At 35.9% G+C, this 21,931-nt stretch overlaps 1 protein-coding gene across 1 annotated transcript; it reads left to right on the top strand.

Annotated features, from left to right (window-relative positions):
• Positions 1-834: 834 nt before the first annotated feature.
• Positions 835-21,696, top strand: LOC308413596 (vomeronasal type-2 receptor 116-like; the record flags this gene model as incomplete). Its single annotated transcript, XM_080908658.1, is given in 7 exon segments — positions 835-1,031; positions 2,261-2,549; positions 4,243-4,416; positions 4,420-5,055; positions 9,645-9,869; positions 18,206-18,329; positions 20,795-21,696. Coding segments are annotated over 7 exon segments (2,547 nt in total).
• Positions 21,697-21,931: the final 235 nt, after the last annotated feature.

Here is a 21,931-nt window from a genome sequence, read left to right as displayed (position 1 = left end):
AGGTGGGCAAGATGGGGAACACTCTCATAGAGGTAAAGGAAAAGGGGATGGAGTATTTGTAGAGAAGAAAATGGGAACAGTATGATACTTGAAATGTAAATAAATAATACAAACAATAGGATGAAAAAGAAAAGAATGTACACAGTGTGGCATTCTCTCTGGAACATGTTGAACCTTTAAAACTCCATCTTTATGCAATTTAACCGTGGATCTCTGAAGAACTGTATTGTATAACTTTGGATAAAGCAGGATAAAATATATTTCAGAATTGGTCTGGTTATTGATTCTCAAGACAATGCAAGCAAAGGCCTTGATTAACCACTACATGGTCTATGGCTTTGCATGACTATAAAGATGAGCCTGCCTCTTCGTAATACAATGCCCTGTGTATTCTGAGTAGCCCTGATTGTACTGTTCAACTGAATGTCTCACTGTGGATTATCTGATACAATCCACTGACATCATTTCTAATTGTGTTCACATAATCACCTGGTTAAAACTTTCCAAGGACAAAATTTGAAAAAACAGGGTGGGGGGCTTCCTTCCAGGCTTTCAAAATCATGAGTGATGTCATGGAGCCTGAGAAGATATTATCCTCCTAAGTGTTTACCTACCCTTGTTTATTACATGGGCTGTGGGTACCAGTTGCAGAGCCGCAGGGAAGAAAGATTTTAAGATTCCTCCAGGACTCAGGAGCAATCTGAAAAACAAATGAATCATGAGTATGCAACAAACATCTCCTTTGCCCAGAGAAATAAAAGCTGGTAGAAACTTGAGGTGCTGATATGCATGGCACTTCACGATCCATTCTGCACAGATTTCAGACAGGAAAATATGTTCATTTTGATGATAGTCTACTTCCTCCTCAACATTCCACTTCTCATGGCAAATCTTATTGAACCCAGGTGCTTTTGGAGAATAAATTTGAATGAGGTCAATGATCAAGACTTGGAGCAATCTTGTTCCTTCATCATTGGAGCAGTTCAGAAGCCTATGGAGAAAGATTATTTTAACCAGACTCTGAATGTCCTGTAAGTGCATTTTTATAATCCATGTAAATAAAACTTGAATATTTTTTGAGTGATCTGAAGATGAAGATTAGGCAAATATTTGAATCCTCTTTTCTGATGCTAAATATGAACACCAAGAAACAAGCTTAATTCTCATGCAAACTTAATTCAATTTTGTCCTTTTCATTAATCCAGGGAAGGGTTTGATTTTCTTCCAGCTGGCACCTAAATTAAAGCCTAGAAACTGAGGTACACAGGACTATATATATTGATCCTTCACATAAAGCCCTCCTCATAACAGTTTATGTTGTAGTCTAGAAATAATGATCTGTTGAAATTGATCATGTAATATTTCCAGTGTTTTATCCCAAAAAATTGCAAATAAGTGGTACCCAGAAGTACCCAGAGTGAATTGATCACATTCCTGTGTAAAGAAAAAGTATGTGAATGATGCTTTAATAATGGAGCACAAAGCTGCACAAAGTGCCTCGCACAAGTATGTATTGTTCCTTTGAAGCAAGCATAGTCTCCTGTAAAGTATCTGTTAAAACACGTGGAAGTTTTGCCCTCTTATAACCTAAATACACAATGCGCAAATATATAAAAACACATGCGTAGACATGTTACACTTAACAAATACACTTATGATATTTGAATTTATTTAAAAATAAATCATTACAATTTTTTTCAGAAAAAGATTGAAAAAAATTAACAAGATGAGGATAGATACTAAGGGACATGTTAATAATATTGGTCACTTACTATATGTGTTTGTAAGTACAGAGAACAAATGTTACTGCAGAAAGGCTATTATTCACTCTAAATCACATTTTTGCTTCCTTAAACAATTCAGTTAATCTCACTAGAAAAATAAACTCAATGGTTCTCATACCACTTCTATTTTCATGTTGCTCAATAATGTTAAAATGAAGACATGATCAAAATTATTAACTTGTCAATATCTGTGATTTTCTCTTCACTTTCTGATCGAGAACTGGAAAACCAAGATGGAAATTCTGTCTTTGGATGGGATCAATGCCATATCTTATTTATGGGAGAAACACTGGCATGAACTTTTAAAGTGCTTGCTATTTTCCAGGTTCTCTTGTTAATCTATTCTCACAACAAAGCCATTGTCTCCATTTATAGAGGTCAGATGTGGAAACTTCCAGTACAGAACAGTGCATCTACAGAGTTCACGTGATCATTCCTAGACATCTGTTCACAGGAAACACTGTTCTCTTTTACAGAGAAACATCTAAACACCACAAATATACTTTGGCATTAGCCTTTACAGTGGATGAAATAAACAGGAATCCTGACCTTTTACCCAATGTATCTTTGACTATAAAACACACTTTGGGTCCTTGTGATGGAAATACTATAATACCTCCACCATATGGAATTTATGAAAAAAATGTGCATATGCCCAATTACATATGTGGTGAAGGAACTATGTGTTCATTTCTGCTTACAGGACCTTATTGGTTGGCATCGTTAAGTTGGTGGTTAGATCTGGACATCATCTTATCTCCTGGTGTGAGTCATCATAGGGTAGTAATTCTTAAAGTCATGGTTCTTTGGGGTCTTTGATATTAAATAAGAACGTCAGTGGATGAGTCTGGATTCATGCTTATGTCAATCTATGCAGTTCCATGGTACTTACTAATCAGAGACATAAAAGTCCTTTTGCTAGGGGCCACCTCCAGGAGTTGACAGACTCCAGAAAGGAGGAATTGAGGAGGTCATGAAGAATTGAGTCTGGCTTGGTGGAAGAGAGGATCTGCAGCCTTAACAGACTGGCATTCAGTGTTTTATTTATACAAATCTCAATAAGCAGAGATTGATTTATGTTGTTCCAAAACATAGAAAATATTAATTCTGTCTCTAGTATGTCTTATCTTGGTCATACATTTAGATTATTATTGGTAAACCATGAAATAACGGAGTTATCACTTACACTCATGGGTCACTTACACTCATGGAGCTGTTAAAGGTTTGGTGACCAGTGATAAGCTATGATGGAAAAGTATTATATTCACAAACATTTGCTCAATAACACAACTTTTAAGTATCTAGAGTATTTTTGCAAAGGCATGGCAGATTATACTTAGCCTGGTAGCTCATGACATTTCAGTGGCACTGGAAAAAATTAAAACCTCTAGTGTGCTCTGCGGAGTTAGACATTTTACAATAAGTGAACGTGTGACTAACCATTAAAGGTCTGAGTGCCAACTGACTGTAGACACGCTGGCAAAAATTTCAGCAACATATTGTTATATTTATTATAAGTCATTTTCTTTAATAATATAATGATTATTTCATATGTTTATTGAAATTATTGATATGTTTTATCTTGTTTTCTTTCGTTTTCTTATTATAACATACAAGAGGGCACCTTCATAAGTAAAAATTTCTAAGAGAGAATCATAAGTGAACTTTTCTAAGAGAGAAGGGTTTCATGATTCGGATAGCTTGTCCTTTCATATTTTTACACATGATTATTTTACTATCGTTATAAGACACTTCATATGGAGGAAAGAGTGCCATCCAATCTAACTTTGTTTCTTATATTTTCCTCAAGAGATACAATCTATGAGGCCTACATATTTTGCCCCATAATTGCCTGGACATTTAGTAGGAAATTTTTAATCTGATATACTGCTAACACTTTTACGCTGGCAAATATTGTTAACAATTTTAATTACTTTTTAAAATTTGCTTTCCTGAGAAAGTACAAAGGCAGATATTCTCACAGTATTCTGGACCCTTATCTTGAAAAGTGATGTCTGGCATTTTTATGTGTTTCAACCTGTAGTATAAAAGATAAGAATTTTTTTCATAAAGGCAAAGGCAGTAATATTCATAGAATTTTCATGGTAAGTATTAGAAGTATTTCTGGACTAAGGCATAATAAATGACTTTTAAAAAATTATTCGAGTATTCAGAAGTTGTACATATATTAAAATCCTTCCAAACATTAAAAACACAGATATTGAGACAGAACCTGAGAGACAGAAGGTCAGTTATTGTAACATGCAGATACATTTCATTACTCCTTTGTTAAACAGCCATGCTTGCTGTTCCCATTAGATGTGTATGTGCCAGGATTACACATTTGCTCATTTGAATCAGAGATGAGAGGACAAGTCACAGGTAATCACTGTTTGCAGGTAAATATGATCACAGGTTTTTATGTGCACTGCACCTCATGCTGCTCTCTGTGTTGTAGCTCCTTCAGCTGACCTATGGACCTTTCCATTCAATCTTCACTGATAATGAACAATTTCCCTATTTCTATCAGATGGCCTCAAGGCACACATCTCTAGCATTGGCAATGGTCTCCTTCTTCCTTTACTTCAACTGGAACTGGGTTGGACTTGTCATCATCTATGATGATCAAGGCTAACAGTTTCTTTCAGAGATGAAAAAAGAGAGTGAAGATAGGGGAATTTGCTTCGCTTTTGTGACCATGATGTCAATCAATCAGCAATCATATTATTACAGAACTGAAATGTACCACAAACAAGTTGTAATGTCATCTACTAATGTTATTATCCTTCATGGGGACGCAGACAGTATTATTGAATTGAGCTTCAGAATGTGGGAATCTCCAGTTATACAGAGAATATGGGTCACCACAAAACAATTTAATTTCCCTACCAGTAAGAGAGACTTAACTCATGGCACATTCTATGGGACTCTTACTTTTCTCCACCACCATGGTGAGATTTCTAGATTTAAAAATTTTGTACAGAAATTGTGCCTTCCTAGATACAAAGATTTATATCTAGTAATGCCAGATCGGAAGTACTTAACGGATGAATCCTCAGCACCCGACTGTGAAATACTTAAAGACTATAATTCCAATGTCTCACTGGAATGGCTAAAGGAACAGAAGTTTAACATGGTCTTTAGTGATGGTAGTCATAACATATACAATGCTGTGTATGCCGTGGCCCATGCACTCCATGAGATGAATCTGCAACAGGTTGATAATCAGGCAACAGACAATGGGAAAGGAGTCAGTTCTCCATGCTTGAAGGTAGAGTTTTTTTTATTGGATGAATGTTGGTGTTTTCTATTGCATAGTCATTTAGAGACTCTCAGATGAGCACAGTTAATGAAATGAGAAATATTTTCCAAAATAGGTTTCTGAACACTTTTCCTAAAGAAAAAGGAAATCTAGTGAGTGGTATAAATATGAATGTAAATAGAAGGTAAAAGGTATCAATGAAATTTTGTGGTTTAATATAGAGCACCGAAATATTCATCAGTGTACCCCTCACAATATGTATACCGAGGCTTTCCTCTTGAAGATTTTCCATAACAGGATGTTAAGTTTTATTTTTATTTGTCAATTAAATGAAAATTATAATTTTTTTGAAAAATTAATATCCCTTATTTCATTTTTTTAACTGGGTTAGCATCCGACTATCAGTGACTGCCTATTATGTCTGTTCTTATGTAACTGGGTTATCTCACTGAGGATGATATTCTCTAGATGCAACAATTTTCTTTTTTGTTTGTTTTTTTACAACTTTATTTTAAAAAACAAAGATAAATGTAGAGATTTTAAGAACTTTTTGCATAAAAGTATACAATACATTTTTGTCAGTACTTGTTTTTTTTTTTTTTAAAGGTTTGATAGTGTGATTAAGATCTTACAAGTTACAATGAGCATAAAGGATATGTAAAACAAGATGTAACCTGGAAATAGTCAAAGTTTTCTTGGTGTGTAAAGATTTTTTTTTACAATGAGCAGACAGTATATGTAATACAGGGTGTTACCTGGAATTTGTCAAAGTGTTGTTGGTGGGTAAGGATTGAGCATGACTTTTTTTGTTTTCTTTTTTTTTTTTTGGACTTCACACAGTCTGTGAGTTGTTTCTGGGGCAGTGCGAGCCTCTGGAGTTAGCATCCCATTATCAGTGACTGCATATTTTGTCTGTTCTTTTGTAACTGCGTTATCTCACTCAGGATGATATTCTCTAGATGCAGCCATTTTCTTAAGAATTTGGTTAAGTCATTGTTTCTGGTGGCTGAGTAGTACTCCACTGTGTAAATGTACCACAATTTTTGTATTCATTCATCTACTGAAGGACATCTGGGTTCTTACCAGCTTCTGGCTATTATAAATAGAGCTGCTATGAACATTGTGGTGCATGTATCTTTGTTGTGTATTAAAGTGTCTCTGGGGTATATGCCCAGAAGTGGAATAGCTGGGTCTTCAGGTAGTACTTGTCCAATTTTCAGAGGTATTGCCAGACTGATTTCCAGAGTGGTTATATCAGTTTGCAACCCCACCAACAGTGGAGAAGTGTTCCTCTTTCTCTGTAACCTCGCCAGCATCTGCTGTCATCTGAGTTTTGGATCTTGGCCATTCTGACTGGTCTGAGGTAGAATCTCAGGGTTGTTTTGATTTGCATTTCCCTGATGGCTAAGGATGTCGAGCACTTCCTCAGATGTTTCTCAGCCATTCAATATTCCTCAATTGAGAACGTTTTGTTTAGCTTTGTACCCCATTTTTAATAGGGTTGCTTGATTCTCTGGTGTCTAGCTTTTTGAGTTTTTTGTATACTTTGGATATTAGGCCTCTATCTGATGTGGAGTTAGTAAAGATCTTTTCCCATTCTGTTGGCTGCCATTTTGTTTTCTTGACAATGTCCTTAGCCTTACAGAAACTTTGCAATCTCATTAAGTCCCATTTGTTAATCTTTGACCTTAGAGCTCGAACCATGGGTGTTTTGTTCAGGAAATTTTCTCCTGTGCCTATGTGTTCTAAGGTTTTCCCTACTTTCTCATCTAATAGTTTCAGTGTATCTGGTTTAATGTGGAGATCTTTGATCCACTTACACTTGAGCTTTGTACAAGGAGATAAGAACGGGTCTATTTTCATTCTTTTGCATGCTGAGTGATAGTTGGACCAGCATCATTTGTTGAATAGGCTGTCCTCTTTCCATTGAATGTCTATGGATCCTTTGTCAAAAATCAGGTGACCATATACATGAGGGCTCATTTCTGGATCTTCTATTCTATTCCATTGATCCACATGTCTATCTCTGTACCAGTACCATGAAGTTTTCAGCACAATTGCCTTGTAATATACCTTGAGGTCAGGGATAGTGATTCCCGCAGATGTTTTCTTGTTGTTGAGGATGGATTTCCGCTATTATAGGTCTCTTGTTGTTCCATATGAAATTGCACATTGATCTTTCCAACTCAATGAAGAACTGGGTTGGAATTTTGATGGGGATTGCATTGAATCTGTAGATTCCTTTTGGTAGGATGGCCATTTTTAAAATGTTGATCCTTCCAATCCATGAGCATGGGAGATCTTTCCATTTTCTGAGATGCTCCTCAATTTCCTTCTTTAGAGGTTTGAAGTTCTTGTCATACAGGTCCTTCACTTGCTTAGTTAGAGTCACACCAAGGTATTTCATAGTTTTTGTGAATATTGTGAAGGGTACCATTTCCCTAATTTCTTTCTCCACATGTTTGTCCTTTGAGTATAGGAAGGCTACTGATTTGTTTGAGTTAATTTTTTATCAAGCCACTTTGATGAACTTGTTTATCAGCTGTAGAAGTTCTTTGGTGGAATTTGTGGGGTCACTTAAGTACACTATCATGTCATCTGCAAAGAGTGATGTTTTTACCTCTTTTTTTCCGATTTGGATCCCCTTGATCTTCTTTTGCTGTTTAATTGCTCCAGCTAGGACTTCCAGTACTATGTTGAATAGGTAGGGGGAGAGTGGTCAGCCTTGTCGAGTCCCTGATTTTAGTGGGATTGCTTCAAGTTTCCCACCGTTAAGTTTGATGTTTGCTGTTGGTTTGCTGTATATTGCTTTTATTATGTTTAGGTATGGAACTTGGATTCCTGTTCTTTCCAGGACTTTTAACATGAAGGGGTGTTGGATTTTGTCAAATGCTTTCTCAGCATTTAGTGAGATGATCATGTGATTTTGTTCTTTGAGTTTGTTTAAATGGTGGATTAGATTGATTGATTTCCTTATATTAAACCATCCCTGCATCCTAGGGATGAAGCCTACTTGGTCATGGTGAATGATAGTTTTGATGTGTTCTTGGATTAGGTTTGCAAGCATTTTGTTGAGTATTTTTGCATCAATGTTCATAAGTGAGGTTGGTCTGAAGTTCTCTTTCCTTGTAGGGTCTTTGTGTGGTTTAGGTACGAGGGTTATTGTAGCCTCAAAAAATGAGTTAGGTAATATTCCATCTGATTCTATCTTGTGGAATATTTTGGAGAGTATTGGTGTTATATCCACAATAAATGTCTGAATAAATTCTGCACTATACTCGTCTGGACCTGGGTTTTTTTTTTTTTTTTTTTTTTTTTGGTTGGGAGGCTTTTTCTTTTATTTCTTTAGGTGTTATGGGATTATTTAGATAGTTTACTTGGTCCTGGTTTAACTTTAGGATCCTGTATCTATCTAGGAATTCGTCCATTTCCTCCAGATTTTCCAACTTTGTGGAGTATAGGTTTTTGTAGTAGGATTTGATGATTTCTTGAATTTCCTCAGTTTCAGTTGTTATGTCTCCACTTTTCTTTCTATTTTTGTTAATTTGTGTACTCCCTCTTTATTTTAAGGAATGGTTTTTTTTAGTTTTCTCCAGTGATTCTTCCCCCACTCTAGACTCTGGGGAACTTACTTGGTTTTCTCAGAGTAAGTAAAAAAGAAATAGTGTTGGTATTCAGTTTGGTATATAAATGTGTGAATTTATTTTTCTTACTGTGTACATGTATATTTTTTACTCTTTCCGTGTATCTGTGTTTATATTTGTGTTGTTTTGTACATACATGTTCATCCCCTTATATTACTGTGGAAGTAAGGAACAATTTTTGTTCTATGTACGATTTTGTTTTATAAGCATAATTTATATGTGCGTGTTTGTGCATTTATCCAAGTATGTTTTCTAATGTACCTATTTATATATTTTGTGTGTCTGTGTGTTTATATCTATTTGTGTGTACTGTACTGCTGAAGTGTCTGCCTATATATTTTGTGTACTTCCCTTGGCATTCCCCTGCCTTTTTGTCATTATTTGTGAGTATGAGTTTCTCTGTGTCTCAGTATCATTATGGACTGGTGCTTACATGGTAACACCTCTCCTCATGTTTCATTGTCAATGCATGTTTTTGTACATGATTGTGTGTGTATGGGTTCATGTGTTTGTGCCAGTGTATGTAATTTGGGTTATTTTGTATGTATATTTTTATGTGAATACATATATCTTTCTTTTTGCCAGATTGTTTACATATATGTTTCAACATTTATGTATATTTGTTTGTAGATAATTATAAAGCTGTATTATATGTGCGACTCAGAAAAGATGTGAGTGTTTCTCTGTGTTGATTTGTCTGTCTGTGTGTGTGTGTGTGTGTGTGTGTGTGTGTGTGCTGCATATATGTGTTTAGTTCTTCATTCATATTTGCTTTTGTTTGTCAGTCTTCCCTGAGAGAACTGAAATTCTTGGAATATTATCATTTCATTTCATTTGCATATGCTGTGATTTCTCTTTCATTTTTTAAATTACGTTGCCATTTCTATGTCATCATAATACATTGTGTGCCTTGAAGGAACATATGTACAATATATAATGATGCTTGTCTTTCAGATAAATTCCTTTCTGAGAAAGGTCAACTTTACTAATCCCCTAGGGGACAGGGTGATTGTGAAACATAGAGAAATTCTGCAGGAAGACTATGACATTTTTCACTTTTGGAATTTCTCACATGTTGCATTTAAGGTGAAGATAGGACAGTTCAGCCCATATTTTCCACATGGTAGACTGATTCATTTATCTGCAGGAACAACTGAGTTGTCCACAGGAATTAAAAGGGTGAGTGTGTACTAACTTCTTGATTCAAATTATGCAGCAGTAAACTATTGAAATGAAATATTTTGTCATACCAGGAACCAATTCCTAGGCTCCTGTAGTATCTTTTTCATTTTCGTTATTGACATACATTTACTAATTCTTTAAGAATTATTACATGCATTGTTTCTTAGCAATGTTTGATGTACTTTCCTTTAAACTGAACATTATTCCTTCATTATTACACAGTAATCTCCTCCATTACCATAAACCTCTGGAACAGATGTTGATATGGTTGAGGTTAATGTTACAGTTATGAAATACTAAGAGTCCTGATTGTTAACTACTGTTATTATATACAAAATTGTCATCCCCTATAATAGAAGGACATTTGGCAAATTCATTAATGAATGTAATTAGAGAAACTCACATTCACAGAAAATCAGTTTTAGATAAACTTGAAGAACTCCTGCACACTTTTGAGTAAGATAAACACAATGTCAAAGAAACACACAGACAGCACTAGAACTCCAAAGAAATGAATATTAAAATACATCAAAAACAGCAATAACAGTAACCAGACAAAATAACAAGTAATTTTCGGTTATAATTAAATATTTTAGTAACATTCTCTAAAAGAAATCTAAGCAACAAGGCTGATTATTTAAAGACATTCCTCGGTTACATGCAGAGGATAGAGAGACTCCTTCACATACAAGAGGAAAATTTTTCTTTATAAAAAATTGGAAATAAATATAATGTATAATAACGGGAATAAGGGAAATTAGAGAAAAATACATTTGATGATTATGTAAGAATCATTCCTGATGAAAACACGAACCATAAAACCAGAACATACAACACAAAGATCAGTCTCTGGGGAAAGAAAGAATTTATTCCAGAAATGCAAGTAAGGTTCAACATTTGCACATCCATTAAGTGTAAAACACCACACAATACAGAATTACATTATTTTCCAAGAATGGCTAGAAATGGCTTCTTTTTATCAGATTGAAATTTGTTTCATTCTTCATGTATGATTTTAAATATTTTTATGCAATGTAGGTTCATCACATTTTTCACAGTGGAATTATTTTGAAATAAGTGATTATTTTGTTCTAAAACATATTGAATTTCTATAGAAAGGTGATGTATTAAAATTCAACTTACAAATCAGCATCTTCATTGAGAATTATTTCATTCTTCTTGGATCTGTTGAGGCCTGTTTTGTGACCGATTATATGTTCAGTTTTAAAGAAGGAACCATGATGTCGTTAGAAGAAGGTATATTCTTTTGTTTTATGTTAAAAGTGTGTGTATATATATATATATATATATATATATATATATATATATATATATATATATATACATATGTGTATGTGTTTGTGTGTGTTAAATCCATTTTGTTCATAATTCTGTTAGTTTCACTATGTTTCTGTTTAGTTTCTGTTTCCATGATCTTTCCATTGAAGAGAGTAGGGTGTGGAAGTCTCCCACATTAATGTGTGATGTGCACTGTGTGCTTTGAGCTTTAGTAAGATTTCTTATATGAATATAGGTGCCCTTAAACGTGGAGCATAGATGTTCAGACTTGAGAGTTCATTTTGGTAAATTTCTCTTTGATGAGTATGAAATATCCTTCCTTATCTTTTTTGATAACTTTTGGTTGTAAGTCGATTGTATTTGATATTAGAATGTGTACTCCACCTTGTTTCTTGGGACCATTTTCTGGAAAATCTTTTTCTACCCTTTTACTCTGAGGTAGTGTCTGTGTTTGTCATGGAAGTGTGTGTCCTGTATGCAGAAAAATGCTGTGTCCTTTTTACCTATCCAGTCTGTTGGTCTATGTATTAGGGAATTGAGTCCATTGATGTTGAGAGATATTAGGGACCAATGATTGTTGTTTCCTTTGATTTTCATTGCTAGAGGTGGAGTTGTGTTTGTGTGGATGTCTTTTTGCTAGTTTAAAGTAGACATTTTTTCACCTTTTCTAGGGTATAGTTTCCCTCCTTGTGTTGGCAGTTTCCATCTGTTATCCTTTGTATGCCTGGATTTTTTAAAGATATTGTGTAAATCTGGTTTTGTTATAAAATGTTTTTGTTTCTTTTTTTGTCTTATTCATTAGATCGTCTGTATTTATATTTAAGAAGTTATTCCTTTTTAGCAGCCCTGCTCCCATCTACCCTACCCTCCATTTGCCTTCACAAAGATGCACTCCCTCCTAATCACCCTCTCTACCCCTTTGCCTTGGCAAACACCTACATAGGGAAAACATGTCCTCCCTGGAACAAAAACCTCTTCTCACATTGATGCCAGACACTGCTATCTTTAGCTCTATACCAAACTGTTTCAATAGGTCTCTTAAAGTGTGTGCAAAGGTTGGTGCTTTACTCCATGGGCATTTTGGAGAGTTTGGTTGGTTGATAATGTTGTTCTTCCCATGAGGTTGCAACCGCTTTCAGCTCCTTAGGTCCTTTCTTTAGCAACCTCATTGGGGTCCCTGAGTTCATACAGATGGTTAGCTGCAAGCATGCTCAGCTGTATCCATATGACTTTAGCATAGTTCCTGAGGTGGTATCTCTGTCTCATTCCTGCCAGTAAGTACTTTTTGGGAACAGCTATAGTGCTTGGATTTGGTGCCTGCCTATGTGGTGGATCCCAAGGTGAGGAGGATTCTGAGTGATCTTTTCTTCAATCCCTGTTCCTCTATTTGACCTTGCATTTTCTTCCATGAGAGTTTTGTCCTCTTTTCTAAGAAGGACTGAGGCATTCCCACTTTGGCCTTCCTTCTTTTTGAAATTCATAATGTCTCTAAATTGTTTCTTGGGAATTGTTTATTCAGAGCTTTCAGGGGCTAGTATCCACTTATCCGTGAGTACATACCATGTATGTCCTTTTGTGATTTGGTTACCTCACTCATGATGATAATCTCTAGTTCTATCTATTTGCCTATGAAGTTCATGAAGTCATTGTTTCTAATAGCTGAGGACTACTCCATTGTGAAAATGTACCACATTGTCTGTATCTATTCATCCGTTGATAGATATCTAGGTCCTTTATGACTTCTGGCTATTATAAATAAGTCTTCTATAAACATAATGAGCATGTGTCCTTGTTATATGTTGGAGCATCTTTGGGGTATAGGTTCAGGAGTGGAATAGCTAGGTTTCCAGGTAGCACTATGTCCAATTTTCTGAGGAACCACAGACTGATTTCCAGAGTTGTTTTACAAGCTTACAACCCGACTAACAGTGGAAGAGTGTTTCTCTTTCTCCACATCAACACCTGCATCAGCTATAACCTGAGTTCTTTTATCTTAGCCATTCTAACTGGTTTGAGGTGGAATCTCAGGGCTGTTCTGATTTTCATTTTCTGATGACTAGGGATGTTGAGCTTTTCATGAGGTGCTTGACAGCCGTTTGATACTCCTTAGCTGAAAATTCTTTGTTTAGCTCTGTACCCTATTTTTAATAGTATTATTTGATTCTCTATAATCATGCTTCCTGAGTTCTTTGTCAATATTGGATACTAGTACTCTATCAGATGTAGAATTGGTAAGAATAATTTCCCAATCTGTTGCCTTCCATTTTGTCTTCTTAACAGTTTCTTTAAACTTACAAAAGCTTGGCAATTTCATGATATCCTTATTTTGAATTCTTGATCTTACAGCATAAGCCATTGTTATTCTGTTGAACTATTTCCCCTGTGTCAATGTTTTCTAAGCTCTTCCATACTTTCTCTTATAATAATTTCAGTGTACATGGTTTTATATGGAGGTCTTTGATCCACTTGGACTTGAGCTCTGCACAAGGAGATAGGAAAGGATCAATTTGCAATCTTCTGCATACTGATTGCCAGTTGAAGTGACACCATTTGTTGAAGAGGCTGTCCTTTTTCCATTGAATGTTTTAAAATCTTTTTTCAAAGATCAAGTGACCATAGGTATGTGGGTTTATTTCTGAGTCCTTGATTCTGTTCCACTGATCTCCTTTCCTATCTCCATGAAGTTTTTACCACAGTTGCTTTGTAATATAACTTGAGATCAGGGATGGTGACCCCCCCAGAAGTGTTTTTAGTCTTGAGAATAAATTCCACTATTCTAGGTTTTTTGTTATTACAGATGAATTTGCAAATTTGCTCTTTACGTCTCTATAAAGAAATAAGCTGGAATTTTGATGGGGATTGCAATGAGTCTAAATTGCTTTTGGAAAGATAGCCATATTTAAAATGTTGATCCTTCTGAACCATGAGCAAAGGAGATCTTTCCATATTCTGAGATGTTTTTCAATTTCCTTCTTCAGAGACTGAAGTTCTTGTCATACGGATCCTTCACTTGCTTGGTTAGGGTAACCCCAATGAATCATATATTCTTTGTGGTTATTGTTAAGGATGTCAGGTCCCTAATTCCTCTCTCAGCTGTTTATTTGTTGAGTAGAGTAAGGAGTTTAATTTGTTTGAGTTAAATTTATGGAAGTTGTGTACTAGTTTTAAAAGTTCTCTAGTGGAATTTTTGGAGTCAATTAAGTATACAATAAAATCATCTGCAAATAGTGATATTTTAATGTCTTCCTTTCCAATGTGATCCCTTTGATTTCTGTTACATTTCTAATTGCTCTGGACAGAACTTCCAGTACTATATTGAATAGTTAGGGGGAGAGTTGGCAGGCTTGTCTAGTCGATGTTTTCAATGGAATTGCTTCAAGTTATATAGTTTCCATTGCTTAGGTTCTTTTGCTTTTCTCTTGACTTCTGGTTTTCTGTGATTTTAGGTGATCTTGTTATCTCTGACTGGAGACTGTCTCTCATGTGGATCTGAGGGCCCATAGGTTCAGGAAGGAAATTGCTTCTTTGCAGACAGGTAGTGAATTCTGACTCCAGAGACTCTATTCTGTCTCCATGGGCTCAGGTTGGAGAGCTCTTAAATGCTTTTCTTCCAGCTGAGCTTTGTGTAGGCAGGCCCTTAGCCTTGATAGCAGTCACCCTGTCCTCTCCTTCGTTTCTTCATCTATGTTAATTAAGAGTTTTGCTGGAGATAGTTGCCTGGGCTGGCATTTGTATTCTTTTAGGATCTGTATGACATATTCTTAGTATTGTCTAGCTTTCATAGTCTCTGTTGAAGAGTCTAGTGTGATTATGATAGGTCTGCCTTCATGTGTTACTTGACTTGTTTCCCTTAATGCTTTTCATATTCCTTCTTTGTTTTGTGCATTTTGTGTTTTGACTGTTATGAGAAGGAGAGAATTTATTTTGGATAGAATCTATTTGGAGTTCTTTAGGCTTCTTTTATGCTTGTGTGCATCTCTTTTTTTTTAGGTTAGTGAAGTTTTTTTTTTTTTTTCTGTAATTTTCTTGAAGATATTTACTGTCCATTTGGTTGGGAACATTCACTCTATTCTATATTTATCCTCAATTTTGATCTTTTATTTGTGTTCTGGATTTCCTGGATGCCTTGGGTTAGAACCTTTTTGCATCTAGTATTTTCTTTGACTGCTGTGTCAATGTTTTCTATGGTATCTTCTGCCCTGAGATTCTTTCTTCGACCTCTTGTTTTGGTGATGCTTCTGTCCGTGACTGATGATATCTTTCCTAGGTTTTCTAACTCCAGGGCTGTCTCCCTTTGTGATTTCTTTATTGTTTATATTTCCATTTTTACATCCTGGATGGTTTTGCTCAATTTCTTCACCTGGATGGTTGTTCTTTTCCCTGTATTCTCTGTGGGTTTTGTGTGTCCTGTATTCCTCTTTCGGTCCTGTGTGAGTGTGTGTGTGTGTGTTTGTGTGTGTGAGTGTGTGTGTGTGTGTGTGTGTGTGTGTTTGTGTGTGTGAGTGGGTGGGTGCGTGTGTTTATGTGTTGTCTTCAAGGGCTTCTATCTGTTTACCTTTGTATTTCTGTATTTATTCAAGGGAGTTATTTATGGCCTTCTTAAAGCCCTCTAACATAATCACAAGTTGTGATTTTAAATCAGAATCTGGTTTTCCTGGTGTACTGGGGTATCCAGGAGTTGCTGATCCGGGAATAACTGGGTTGTGATGATGCTGTGAGCCTTGTTTTCTGTTGCTTAGGCTCTTTGACTTGCCTCATAACATCTATTCACCACTGCTGTTAACTGGTATTGCTGATTCTGACAGGGGCTTGTCAGTTTTGTACTCCTGTTTGTCATCACTACTGGAGGACCAGCTCTCTCCCAACAGGTTCTGCGTAAAGAGAGCTGTGGCACAGTGTCAGCTCAGTGCACAAACATTAACTGGAGGAAATCTGGCCCAAAATGGTTTTTGATTCCTGTGTTCTGAAGGCTCAAGTCAAGTCGCTCAGAGCAGAATTGGTGGATTTACCTGTGCCCTCAGGTGTGTCAGCACTCCTAGGAAGCCTGCTCTCTCCCAGCCAGATCTGGGTACAGTGAGCTGTATTACTGTGTCAGGTCGGGGCGCAAATTGAAACCAGAAGGAACCTGTCCCAGAATACTCTTTGGTTTCTGTGTCCCGAGGGTCCGGGTGGGTACTTCTTAGCACAGAAATTTGAGCAGAAGTGGTCTCTCCTGTGTTTTCAGATATGTTATCACTCCTGAGAGACCAGCTTTCTTCTACTTGGGCCTGGGTACAGAGAGCTGTAGCACAGGTTCATCTCCAGGCATAGACAGAAACCAGAAGAATCCTGTCCAGACTGTTCCTCAGTTACTGTGTCCTGAGGTCTCCAGATGGGTCCCTCAGAGCAGAAGTGGTGTTCTTAATTGTTCTTTGAGGTGCATGGTATTTCTAGGAGACCAGCTTTTTTCCCAGCATGGTCTGCATGCAGAGAACTGTAGCACAGGCTCAGCATTTCCTGTCCTCCAAGCTTACATGCACACCCCTCAGAGCTCATGGTAGAAACACAGAACCACTTTCACTGAGACATAAAACGACTTGCACTTCATGGGCTTCAGAATCCTCCCTCTCTTCTATACCTATTATCCTTACTTTTGATCTCATTTGTCCTGGAATTCCCAGATGTTTTGGGTTAGAGGTTTTTACAGGCCCAATACTAGTTCGTTCAGAGTTAAAGAAACAAAACAAGTAATAGAACATCAGGGAGACATATTGATATGACAATGTTTCTTTTCCAACCCAATGATAGTACGATAATTCATACAGAGAATATTATTATCCATGAGCATCAGAGATAAAAGTCAGGTAGTTTTGTTAGTTCATGTTTGTATCCAAGCACTTTTTAGGCAGAGGTCTGAAAATCTCTATCTCTTTTGTACAAGTCTGCTATATATTTGGAATACAAACCATCAATGGGTTATATGAAGACACTACCTGAAAACACATTAACATAAAGTACAAAAATATGCCCATTTTCCTTACAATGACTTAACATAGTCTTCAAAATATTGCAAAGAGTTGACACAAACTTATAGAAAATTATAGATAACAAAAGGAGAACATGTACTCTGATCTTCATTGGGAATATTAATCTACTGATACATCATGATAAAACCCTGTTTCAACCATATCAAAAATATTGAAAATATTCTTCAAATCTTTAATTAATTTTAAACAACCTTATTTTTATTTAGCCTTTTCCAGTATTTGTAGCCACTGAAAAAAATTGATCTCTTGAATCACTGCATATTCAAGGGCACTACACATCAATTTATCATTTTTCACTGTATAAAACCAGTGTCTATATATTCTGCTGTCATTTTTATATACAGTTTTTCATACTTTGTAATGCTAATTTATTCCAGATAATATTTTTTACCTATGATTTAGGGACATATTTTTCAGTTTTAAATGTATTCAAATAATAACTTGCTTCTCTGCTGTTTTAATTAAACTTTGGTCATGAGCAACATGAGGAGAAATAGGTAATTTAAAGAATGGCAGATTGTCATAGGAAAAAAAGTGTGGATATCTAGAGACAGGCACTAAAGCATAGATTTTAATAGAACACGGCTTACTCGCTCTACTGCCCACAGTGTAATGGGCATTCCCAAATCAATTACCAATTAAGAAATGCTTCAAAGTTATGAGAACAGGTAGTGTTGGATGAGAGAGTATTTCAAAATTCCCTCATTCTGTTCACAGTACGTAGTGCCAAATTGAAAATAATTACCCAAAAATCATCATGTTGCAATTTCTTTAAATTTCCCACACAGCTCACTATCAGCTCTTTTTCTGAGTTAGTGGGTGTTCAGAAACTATCCAGCATTTCTTCAGGGTATTTCCCATATTCATGTGGTCATTAAACATAAAACAAGGTGAACTGTCAATCAGTTACTGTACATGAAATAACCTTAATGAAATCAAAATGTGCTAATATAAATCATAAAAGAAATAGCTAAACCTCAATATACACGTGTGTCTAATTTATCTCAGATGCCATCCTCGGTGTGCAGTGCAGATTGTAGTCCTGGATACAAAAGAATCTGGAAGGAGGGAATGGCCCCCTGCTGTTTTCTTTGCAGCCCTTGTGCTGAAAATGGAATTTCTAATGAGACAAGTGAGTATTTGCTGCTTTGATAAATCCTGTAAATATATATACTCTTGTACCATACTGAGATGATGAAGTATAAAATATATAACTTTTCTAATTTACTAGTTTTATATATATATATATATATATATATATATATATATACATATATACATACATACACACACACACATATATATATATATATATATATATATATACATATAATCGAGAGAGAGAGAGAGAGAGAGAGAGAGAGAGAGAGAGAGCATTAGTGAAATTCTGCCAAAAACATATACAAGAATACATACCTTGTTTCTTGACCTACATACACGCTGACTCTATTTGAACTAATGGAAGATTACATTTTCACAAAGAAATGCTTTAGAAATAAAACTGCTATTTGAGGCAGTTCTCCACAAGATTTCCCCAATAATTAACCTAGAATTATTTTAGTGCTACTTCATGAATATATATGTTCAACATAAAATTATGCACAACATGTACATATAGGAGCCCCTACAAACTAATACTAATATAGAGTAACTTGACTAAGTCATGAGACTGCTAAGTACTAAACCCACGTTCTCTGTAAGATTAATACAGAAAAGGAAAGTATTTGCTAATTTGTGAGAAACTGCTAAGAGTATTTTATTCAGGGGACCATGTTCAAAGCCAGATATGATCTGAATCAAGGATGTAAAGGACAAGAGTTGACCCATGACGTAGAATACAGGAAGAGAATTGTGTCGGCATGTTACATACCATGCCCATAATTAAAATATTTATTTAGGGTTTACAAAATGCAGAAAGTTTATAATTAGCTTTTCAATCATTTTGCCCTTCATTCTATATAATGAAAGAAAGTTCTTAGAAGACGTATCATGCCTGTGCAATGGTTCAACAGTTAAATCGTTCGTTTTTGAGGTTTACAAATTAAGGATGCATTTTTTCCAAGATGCATTGAAACAAGCTACCTACTCAAGAGATGTCTTTTGAAGTGCTGATTTCTAACATACACTATGTTCGAAAACAATTTTTTAAGTATACTGAAATTGTTTGATATGTAAAAATAAATAAGAATTAATATTTACATCAATGGATTCCACAAAAATTACATAATATATTTTATCACATTAATTGCTTACATATGTGGGATGGGTAACACATGTTGGGAACACATATGAGCAAATAATACCCCTGTATGTACATTTACATGCACTTGTGAGACACCTGACATGACTGATGTGTCTGAACTCAGGTTCTCTTAGAGCAGAATGTTCTATTCATACCTTATTCAAATTCTTAGGCTTTTAGACAACTTATCAAATAATGGCTCTTCACAAATGCACTGCTCTAGATAAGAATTCTGAAAAACCAACAAAGCACATCAAGATTTGCTGAAATGACATAAAAATGAAGTGCAACTACAATCAGTTCATATAGTGGCCATGATCAGGATGACCACTTAGGAATGGGGTACTATTTCTTAAACAAACCGTCTGGATTACCACTCTAGCTGGAGAGATCCTCTGTTCTGTTTCTTATCCTGCTTGTCAATACTGATTTCATCTCTGAGTGCATTCACAGACACTGAGTCCCCTAGGAATGGAGATGAGGCAAGGATGAAAGTGCTCAGCGCTCCAAATGAAGAATTGAGTTGAAGGAGAACTTTTTACTACAACGTATCTACACAGGTCTTTTTTCCTTTTCAATGCTACTGCATCCCATTAACAATTACCAAAATGTTTACTTACTTACTGCCAGATGAGGATATTCTGAGGACTCATTTCTTTAATGTTTTTTAATTTTCAAATATTTATATTATATTACCTTTATTGTCCACCTTCTTCTAATGAATTATGACAGGAATCATGAAAATTTGATAACACAATTGTTACATTTACATAAAACACAGACACACACACAAGCCCACAGACATGCACCCATATGCACACAAACATACATGCAGCCTACCTGTTTAATTTAGTGTTTTTTTCTATGTCAGGGAGATTGAGCTAGTAAATTCTCTAGGACATATTATAGGTCTTGTCTCTGTAGAAGTCAGAGTCTCAATATGTCACAGGGACAGAAAAAATATTGCACTCAATGGTCTCAAGAATCAGTGTAGAGTTTTATATTTAGAAATTATACCCAACCGCATTGTAGTTAATGAATATATCTTCTCTGACTTCAATAATCTGCTTGATATGAACTTAGAACCAACACATGATTCAGGAAAAGCTTGGATTCAGATAACATTATAAATTATATAATCAACATGTTAAATAGATAAAGAATTGCTGTGTTTGATATTCACTTAAATCTTTATGATCATTAAAATTTGAAAGTGATGGTGTGCAGCAACGTCTTTCAAATAAATTCTCATTATCAGAGCAGCATTGCAAGGCTTCTCTCAACACACTCACTTGAAATATCTTGCTGATAAAATTCCTCAAACAGCGCTAACAAAACTTTCCTCTGCACATCAGATATGGATCAGTGTGTGAATTGTCCAGAAGGCCACTATGCCAACACTGAACAGAACAAATGCCTTCAGAAAGCTGTGATCTTTCTAAGCTATGAAGACCCCTTGGGGATGGCTCTTGCCTTACTAGCCTTCTGTCTCTCTGCATTCACAGATCTGGTACTTTGGGTCTTTGTGAAGCACCATGACACTCCTATAGTGAAGGCCAATAACAGAATCCTCAGCTACCTATTGCTGGTGTCACTCATGTGCTGTTTTCTGTGCTCCTTTTTCTTCATTGGCCATCCTAACAGAGTAACCTGTATCTTACAGCAAATCACCTTTGGCATTGTATTCACTGTGGCTGTTTCCACAGTTCTGGCCAAAACAGTAACTGTGATTCTAGCATTCAAAGTCACAGACCCAAGAAGGAAGTTGAGAAACTTCCTGGTATCGGGGACACCCAAGTACATTATTCCCGTATGTTCCATATTTCAGTGTATTCTGTGTACAACCTGGATAGCAGTTTCTCCTCCCTTTGTTGATACTGATGAACACTCTGAGCATGGCCACATCATCATTGTGTGCAACAAGGGCTCGGTTACTGCATTCTACTTTGTCCTGGGATACTTGGCCTGCCTGGCCCTTGGAAGCTTCACTGTGGCTTTCTTGGCCAAGAATCTGCCTGACACATTCAATGAAGCCAAGTTCTTGACCTTCAGCATGCTAGTGTTCTGTAGTGTCTGGGTCACCTTCTTTCCTGTCTACCATAGCACCAAGGGCAAGGTCATGGTTGCTGTGGAGATCTACATCTTGACATCTAGTGCAGGGATGCTTGGATGTATCTTTGCACCCAAGATCTACATTATTTTTGTGAGACCAGACAGAAATTCTATACAAAAGATCAGGGAGAAATCATATTTCTGAACAAATATTTCAGGAATTTTGTCAAATGTAAAATTGGAACCTACCAACTAAATATTGGGTTAAATGCATGTTTGTAGTTTTAGAATCTCTATCACTGGTTCCTCTAGTGATGTCTAGAGTATGCTGATGTAGTATGCATTGTCCATAAAATCTTCCTCTCATTCACTTGCTTGCTTTCCTTTGGGAGTACAAAAATTCTCAAGTTATTATTAAAATTTTAGTCATCATGTTACCT

Source organism: Micromys minutus, assembly GCF_963924665.1.
Source record: "Micromys minutus genome assembly, chromosome: 32".
In the NCBI taxonomy this organism is placed as follows: domain Eukaryota; kingdom Metazoa; phylum Chordata; class Mammalia; order Rodentia; family Muridae; genus Micromys; species Micromys minutus.
The sequence above is the reverse complement of the archived record's forward strand: the minus strand, read 5'-3'. Positions and strand labels throughout refer to the sequence as shown.